The 8,375-nt window shown below is 34.5% G+C and overlaps 2 protein-coding genes across 2 annotated transcripts; one reads left to right on the forward strand and one right to left on the reverse strand.

The window, feature by feature from the left end:
* The first annotated feature begins 509 nt into the window (after positions 1-509).
* Positions 510-5,382, forward strand: LOC107045947 (lambda-crystallin homolog). The gene is made up of 6 exons (XM_015268373.2): positions 510-640; positions 722-909; positions 965-1,173; positions 3,295-3,452; positions 3,513-3,655; positions 5,044-5,382. The coding sequence occupies exons 1-6, from the start codon at positions 606-608 to the stop codon at positions 5,265-5,267; spliced, it is 957 nt and encodes a 318-aa protein (XP_015123859.1). The 5' UTR covers positions 510-605; the 3' UTR covers positions 5,268-5,382.
* Positions 5,383-5,393: 11 nt separating this feature from the next.
* Positions 5,394-8,285, reverse strand: LOC107045948 (60S ribosomal protein L24). The gene is made up of 5 exons (XM_015268374.1): positions 8,188-8,285; positions 7,982-8,057; positions 7,724-7,809; positions 6,294-6,455; positions 5,394-5,589 (listed from the first exon to the last, which is right to left on the reverse strand). The coding sequence occupies exons 1-5, from the start codon at positions 8,190-8,192 to the stop codon at positions 5,451-5,453; spliced, it is 468 nt and encodes a 155-aa protein (XP_015123860.1). The 5' UTR covers positions 8,193-8,285; the 3' UTR covers positions 5,394-5,450.
* Positions 8,286-8,375: the final 90 nt, after the last annotated feature.

The following is an 8,375-nucleotide window of genomic DNA, read 5'->3' on the forward strand; positions in this document are numbered from 1 at the left end:
ATAATTCGCCCACTGAAAGACTCCAGTAATGAAGCTAAAAACAGGGGGAAATGTAAATGTAAATTCATTCACCTGCGATACACATGATTCATACGAAATTATCAGGAAACTGAGAGAATATTGTTCATTGTTTACTCCAAGTCTGTAAAACCCTTCATTTCCTTCCACAGATAACTTTATTAAATCGTTAGAAATCGTAAAAAATCCTGATTATACGCGATCGTGATGAAAAATCCAAGATTGAGATAATTTTTCCTATTTCTTACTGCCATAAAACAAGTAGGACACTCAACGATGTAATCTGACGAATAAGTGTCATGTCTATTCAATGTAACATCTAGAACCCATGCGACTCCACCGTCAGACCTCAATCATCAATATCATTTCTTCACACCCAATGGTCAGCAATAGCTGAAATGCGATTACAGACGAAGCTGTCTTCGATAACGCACTCGTCGAAAAGTCTGGAGGGGATTGAGTAAACCGATAGGAGGATATATATAGGAGTAGAGCGAGGCAAGCACAGTTTCTTCCTGTCACTCGTCATTCAAGTATTACTGGTATTCAAATAATTTACTCGTAAAAATCCTTCCTCTTCTAAAAAAATGGCTAAGAACGAGAAAATTGGAATCATCGGCAGGTGAGGGCTTGAAATAAAAGGGACCGAAAAGAAATTTTCTCCCCACGAAGTCATGTAATTTTTAATTTTCTTCTTTCGCAGTGGTCTCATTGGCAGAAGTTGGTCTATGCTGTTCGCCAGTGTCGGTTACAATGTCATGATATACGACATTGTTCAGGAACAAATCGACAATGCTCTCAAAGACATTCACCAGCAGCTGAAGAGATTGGAAGCTAACAAACTCCTTCGAGGGTCACTCACTGCTGATCAGCAATTTGCATTCATCAAAGGTAATTTTCCACTGGAAATTAAAACGCTAATTAATTGTTGATGTTGATTTTCCAGGTACGTCCAGCCTTGCGGATGTCGCGAAGAACGCCAAACTCGTTCAGGAGTGCGTTCCTGAGAATCTGGACCTGAAAAAGAAGCTCTACGCCGAGCTTGACAGAGTCGTTGACGACAAGACAATCCTCTCTTCGTCAACATCGACGTTCAGGCCTTCTATGTTCTCTGAGGCCCTCAAACATCGAGCCCAAGTCATTGTTTCCCACCCTGTAAGAATGTCATCCGACATTTTTTGCTATTTAGTTTTTCCTGGTTTACAAGGAAAAATGAGATAGTCGTGTGATTTTTATTACTAGTCCTGAGAGAACTCATTATGTGGGGAAGATTGTTACGCAATCGTGAGATTTGATAAGAGTGAGATAACAGGCTTGTTGGATTTCATTGATTTTAAAAAGTTGAAATGATTTCAGTGATAGAGTGGTAAATAGGACGGAGTTACAGTTTCTTGATGAAATGAGCCTCTTCATTTTTTTATGCATTTTACGTTTTGCATTATGACTTCGTCTGCGGAATTTTAATCTTCACATGCTGATGAAACGATATAGATATTCAATTGTAATAAATTGTAATGTACCATCCTAAGTACATATTGTGCAATTTGAATTTAGTAGCGAAGTGGTCAAACTGTTTAAGGGGAGACTACTATGAGTTTTAAAAGTCGTGAGTTATTGGAGTGAGACTTTTCATGCGTTGAAGATCGATTATATAGATCTGAAAACGAATAATTAGTAAAAAAAAATTTTTTTATTGTTCGTTTGCACGAAAACGCTGAAAATTCCAAAAACAGTCCAGTGCCTCCAATTTTTGAGCTACGAAGGATTTTTTTTTTCAAAATTTTCGGAAAAATATGTGGAATAACAATTACGAGCTATTTTTTTCATTCGCCTCTTATATGGCTAAATTTGCTTTTTTTTTGTATTTTTTTACACAAATAGTGAATTTTTTTATATGAAAAAACCCGAAATCAGCCGTATAGGAGTCGAATTCAAAAAAACTGGCTTGTAATTGGTGTTCCACACATTTTTCCGAAAATTTTGAAAAAGAAAATCTTTTGTAGCTCAAAAATTGGAGGCCCTGGACTGTTTTTAGCATTTTAAGCGTTTTCGGGCAAACGAACAATAAAATTTTTTTTTTGCACTAATTATTCGTTTTCAGATCTATATAATCGATCTTCAACGTATGAACAATCTCACTCCAATAACCCACGACTTTAAAAACTCATAGTAGTCTCCCCTTAAGTCAATTTAGTCTTTAGTTGAGTTTTCCAGAAATATTTCCGAATTCAAGGGAGATTGCGAAATTTTCATAATAACCTTTTTTGTAGAGCGAATTGAGTCCTATTAAAAAGGTTATGAGAAAAATTTTGCTATCTCGTCTAGATTTAGAGATATTCATTGAAAACTGGCCAATAATTAAAATCGACTTGAACCGTTTGACCACTTCCCTACTGAATTTTATATTGTAGAATTCAAACTTGTAAATGTTTAATTTATTGTGTGCTATTCGGAATGTATAATTCAAATATATGCAACTCAAGGAAAACATAAAATCCATAAAACTCGGGCCCCGACTGGTGAATTTTGTTTTCCTTAAATTCCACGTCATATCGCACACAACAGATTAAACTTTTATAAGTTTCAATTGTATAATGTGTAATTGGGTTGGTGCATTTCAATTTAGTAAAATTCAAGATGTATACCGGGTAATCAGAATGTGAGAATTACAATTTCCATAGACAAGGTCTCAACGCAAAACATTAAAGTAGCTCTACCCTTACAGTAAATTCAAAGATTATTGAAAACTGCAAAAAACTGCAGAAAACTCGATTAGATTCCGAATTCTAATTTTTTTCTCAATTTAATTATCGTTTTGGTTTTTCAAAGAAGAAATGTTTAAAAATCATGATTTGGACACTATGTGAAAATCAACATTTCCATCGTAATCAAATATTAAAATCTGATTTTTTTTCATTAGATGTGAAAAAATCAAGAATTTTTTGACACCTCATAAAAAATAATCCACCGTTTTGCAAACAAGTTTCATTATTTATTTATAAAAGGGACATGTTTGAGAAAATATCAATATTTTGCGAAATTTAATTTAGATAATACTGACTGGGTATGAATTTTTTCAAATTTTTTCCATGAAATTTAGTTGAAAAATTTAAAAACTGAAAATATCCAAAAGTACAGCGTAGCTCGGCCGAAGGGTAGAGCTACTTTAAATGTCATCAATTGGGAAAAACGAATGGTTACGTTTCTCCACTCCACTATCGATTTGTTTGCAATAAATGAGAACTGAAAAGTGTTGAATGAGTGATTATTTTTCAGGTGAATCCACCGTACTATGTACCACTGGTGGAGATTGTACCCAGCCCATGGACAAAACCTGAGATTCCTGAGCAGGTGAAGGCCATTATGAAGGAGATAGGGCAGGCGCCAGTGGTTTTCAGCAGGGAAATCGATGGCTTTGCTCTCAACAGAATTCAGTATGCAAATTGTTCAACTGTTTTTCAGAGTGAGTCAGAGTAATATGAATTTACTTGCAGATATGCCATTCTCAATGAAGCCTGGAGACTGGTGAACGATGGCGTTCTAAGTGTCAAGGACGTTGACATTGTCATGAGTGAAGGTCTGGGAATGCGGTATGCATTCTTGGGTGCATTCGAAGCTGCACATCTCAATGCTGAAGGTAAATCCTACTTTACTCACACACCTTCAAAATTTTCATTTCAAAAATTTCAGACGAGAAATAAAAACTTTGTGGCACGTGAGACTGTCAACAAAGAATTTCTCACTTTTTTTCCCATCATAATTTTATATTCAAGTTCCAATGTCAATAGGATAAATTACGTTATGACATTGCATTACGAGGAAACTATTATGAGCTGGAAAATTGCTGGCTGTAAACACTAGAAGAATGAGTGGAAAAAAATAATCCTTATTGGTTTAAACCGCAAAAGCTATAAATGTTGATGATAGTCCTGTGTTGAAAATTGCTAGCAATGGGCAGAATAACAATTACTAATTGTTTTTTTTATTTCGATTTTTTTAGTAGTTAATTCCGTATTTGTTGGAATAATCGTTTGAGTTTTGTTTATTCTTATTGTTTTTTTGTCATCTGAAACATGAAGAATATAAATAATTTGAGAATACATTCGACCCCGAAATTGCCCATTTCGGGGTCGAATTGAGAAAAACAATTCAGCATTACTATTCTACAGATTTTTGTTTAAGGCCCGGGTGTACTATCTTTCGAACGTTATCTCGATGTTTTTTTTCATTTTTTGTCATCTGAAATTGTTAATTGAGTCGTGCATCATGCAGAAGTTTTGAAAAATTATGAATGAATAATAAAAAGAGAAGTAGAAGAAATTCTTAATTTTTTCAAAGAGCATTTTTAATTTATATTCAGAATAAGTTGAACAACAAGAAATTGAAAAATGTATTTGATTTACGGTGACAAATGGCGGCCTGTCACGCAATATCATGCAGGGGGAAGACTGATTTCGTAAATCTTTTCCCACACTGCACAGAGACATTTATTACGGAAAAGGCTCTTTGAAAAAAGTTGTAATATTTTGGAGAATTTTTTAATCACACTTTTATCACATAAAAATGGCAGATGACTACATACCACTGTTTTGAAAATTGAGATACCTAATCGTCACTTCCCATGAGGAGTTAGTGTTTTGTTATCCACCATGGAAAATGACAGCTAATAGAAAATTTGCCGCAGCGAATCAGATATTTGTAATTTCCACTTTTTTCAACTCATTCTGAATCCCAATTAAAAACGCTCTTTGAAAAAGTTCAGAATTTTTTCTATTTTTTTATTATTCTATCATAATTTTTGGGACTTTCTACATGATGTACCACACAATTGACAATTTTGGATGACAAAAGATAAAAAAAATTCCAGATAAGATTGGAAAGAAGGTACACCCGGGCCTTAATTTTGAAAAAATGTCTGTAGTGTAAAAAATTATTTCCATCACAATGTCATATTTCAACTTCAACCCCAACAGGATAAATCACGTTATGAAATTTCACTCGTTTTCCTGCACAAAAATATTTCAGGTATGAAAAAGTACTGCGAAGCCTACAACAAATCAATCTACGATGTGAGTCAGACATTCGGTCCCACTCCCAGATTCATTGGAAAAGAAGCGGAAAATGTTTCTAAACAGCTCGAGGAAATATGTCCCCTGGATAAACTCCAAGAGAGACGAGCATGGAGAGACCTGGCCCTCACTAAATTATCCATCTTGAAGAAAGAGTTGGATCAGGAAAGCAACAAGTAGAATTACTCGAATGATGTGTTCCATCACAGCTTGTAAATACTCGTGTGTAAAGAACCGTTGGAAATAAAATTGGTAACATACCTATGTGGTTTTGTGACTACAGAGGCAAAAAGTTCTTCACGTGTGTAGTGTCATTTTTACACTTTATTTTTTTTTATTTTTTTATTGTTAAAACAGAAAAATTTATCGCTTTCCTCCCACCCTCGGTGCGGCCTTCTGCGTAACCTTGGCGGCTTTGTCCTTCTTGGCTGTGGCCTTTGTCTTGGGAGGAGCTGCAGCCTTCTTCACGGCTTTAGCGGCTTTCTTCTGTTCCTTGGCGACCCTGGATAATGAGACAAAGTGTTTAGCATTCGGACAATCGACAAATACGTGAATTGAATTTGAGCATTTTCTTTTTCTCATGGAATTTTATGAAAGAAAGAAAAAAACATACTTTAATACCTATAGAGCATTTTTTGGCAAAATGATTCATTGCATACAGTGGAGTCCCTTCATTTTGTTAAACATTTAATGTTTTCGATTAAGACTTTGTCTACAGAAATTGTTATCTCCATTTTAATGATATTTTAATGACATCGAATTCTGCAAAATTGTAATAGATCAACTCAATTAACCATTGTGCAAATTTAAGGCTCGGGTGTACTATCTTTCGAATGTTATCGGGATTTTTTTAATGTTTCGTAATCCAAAATTGTCAATTGAGTCGAACATCATGTAGAAATTCCCAAAAATTATGATAGAATGATAAAAAAAAATAGAAAAAATTCTAAACTTTTTCAAAGAGCGTTTTAAATTGAGAAAAGCATTTCACTGGAGAAAAAATAGCCGAAGTACTTGAATGTTGAATGTTTGAGCCCGCAAAGCCAGACAGTGTTACCGAGGTATACAATTCTGGGTGAAGCAGCCCTGAAGTATTTGCTCTAAGACTAACTGAAATCTGACACAAATTAATTGATCGTGCCAGAGGAACAGATGTCTATCTATGAGGCCACAAAAGTATTCTCATGTTCGGTATTTCATACTAACTTGATTGCCTGTTCTCTCTGGGCTTTCCTGATCTCAGGCTTCATGTTTCGCTTAGCCAAGATGTCAGTGAGGGATGCACCCACGATAGCACGGTTGAACTTCTGGGTACGGCGTGTCCTCCTCTTGGCCTGCTCCTCCTCCTGACCCTTCTTGTGTTTACGCCTGGAAAAATACAAACATAAGAGAATTAATAAATTAATCATTCAAGATTTATAAACGAAAACATTAATTATTGAGTTTAAGGGGGGATAGCACTGAAATTTACTTCAGTTTTAATGCAAAAAAATTTAAAAAAATAGCCTTTGAGTGTTTTTATTGATCAGACAGAGGCTTTTGAGGAATAAAATGTTCAAATGTGGTCTCAGGATAGAATTTTTAGCCAATTGACTCATTTTTTGGTTCAGACATACATTATATGTACACAAACATAACTTGATGTTTCAAGAATTTCTATTTTTTGAGTTTTCAATTTTTTTTCTCAAAATTGAATGAGGTAAAAAAATTGGAAAAGTCAGAACTATTCAACTAAATCGAAAAATCGTTGGAGTAGTGATTTATTCAAGATAGGGGAGGGTAGGGTAAAACGGACACTTTTGACTTTTTTTGAAATATTCATGACGTGTTGAATTGTTCATGAAATGTAATACTTGTATTTTTCAATTGAAAAACAATGATTCCTCTTTGTGATGAGCTTAGACTGAAATCAATTGATAAATCTGTTTCTGAGTTATGAGTATTTTTAAAAAAGTCAAAAGTGTCCATTTCATCCTACCCTCCCCTATAATGAGAAAAATAATGAAAAAAATCTCAAACACTTCATACTTCAATAGTTCACTATGTACCCCAATTTGAACAATTTCTCAGATTTTTCACGTGTAGGGGAGGTTGGGGTAAAATGGACACTTTTGACTTTTTTTCAAATGTTAATGACGGCTTGAAATGTTGATAAAATGTCATAATTTTTTTTTTTCATTGCAAAGAACAATTCTTTTCCTTCGTGATGAGCCTAAACTGAGGTCAATTGATAAATTTGTTTCTGAGTTATGAGTAATTAAAACAAGTTTAGAGTGTCCATTTTACCCCACTCGCCCCTAGCAATTTAAAGAAAAACCTTCAAAAGCCCAAAAAAAATGGAGATTCTCAAAAAGTCTCATTTAGTTATATTATTGCGTCTAACCCAAAATTCAAGTCAATCGATTGACTTGACCCCACTTACTCATTTTCCTTTTTCTATTAATATTCATAAAAAATATTCCAAAAATATTTTTAGAACATTTTAAAATCTTTTTAAAACATTTATCATTTCCAAAATTAAAAAATTATAAAATTCACCATTATAAAATTATAAAATTGTTTCCATTCAAAACTAAAAAATACGAAATTCAACAGAAATGTTCTGATAACAATTCATAAAATTAAATAATGAATACCTGTAGAGGACGGTCCATGTGACCTTCCTGGGGTTACGCTTCATCAAATGCGCGGCTTCACACTTGGAGTTGAGGAAAGTGAAGGTCTGCAAAAGCACAACAATTGAATCAGGTTATGTCAGAGTTGTTGTCACGTTAAACCCCCATTCCCATGCATAAAATTCGATCATGAAAAACCAACAACCCACTATCTCACTCAAGACCAAAAATCCCTCCACTCTTTCAACGTAAGTAATAAAAAAACAATAGTGAACTCACTTTTCCATCAACTTTGACCATGGTTTTGCCATGGCCGGGGTAGATTTTGTATCCACTGTAGGCACAGAGACCGATCCTGAAAAGATAATCACAGAATTATGGTCGAACATCTTACTTATCCCAATATCAAAATATTTTCGAAAAATCATGGACGATGGCACATCAACAATCCGATTACTTTTTCCACTCAAAACCGTCAAACTTACTTCATTTTGCTTTACAAGGGGCTCACAGCCACGTTATTCCCGTAAAGCAAACACCAAAATGGCCGATTATCTGGTTTCTTTTTGGCAGCAGACCAGTCCGACAAAATTCCCCAAACAAAATTAAAAATTCCTTGGAAAAAAACAGGGAAAAACATCTTCAGCAATTGGTAATGTCGCGCAGGGTTGGG

Source organism: Diachasma alloeum, unplaced genomic scaffold (genome assembly GCF_001412515.2).
Source record: "Diachasma alloeum isolate Michigan unplaced genomic scaffold, Dall2.0 Dall_scaffold_01136, whole genome shotgun sequence".
NCBI classification, from domain to species: Eukaryota; Metazoa; Arthropoda; class Insecta; order Hymenoptera; family Braconidae; genus Diachasma; species Diachasma alloeum.

What these genes read in the sequence shown, in the direction of transcription:
- LOC107045947 (XM_015268373.2), top strand. Translation starts at nt 606, where the DNA reads ATGGCTAAGAACGAGAAAATTGGAATCATCGGCAG. An exon ending in AAAATTGGAATCATCGGCAG is followed by an intron (nt 641 to 721) that starts GTGAGGGCTTGA and finishes CTTCTTTCGCAG; the next exon opens with TGGTCTCATTGGCAGAAGTT. An exon ending in GCAATTTGCATTCATCAAAG is followed by an intron (nt 910 to 964) that starts GTAATTTTCCAC and finishes TTGATTTTCCAG; the next exon opens with GTACGTCCAGCCTTGCGGAT.
- LOC107045948 (XM_015268374.1), bottom strand. An exon ending in ACATGGACCGTCCTCTACAG is followed by an intron (nt 6,456 to 7,723) that starts GTATTCATTATT and finishes GTATTTTTCCAG; the next exon opens with GCGTAAACACAAGAAGGGTC. An exon ending in CAGAGAGAACAGGCAATCAA is followed by an intron (nt 5,590 to 6,293) that starts GTTAGTATGAAA and finishes CTCATTATCCAG; the next exon opens with GGTCGCCAAGGAACAGAAGA.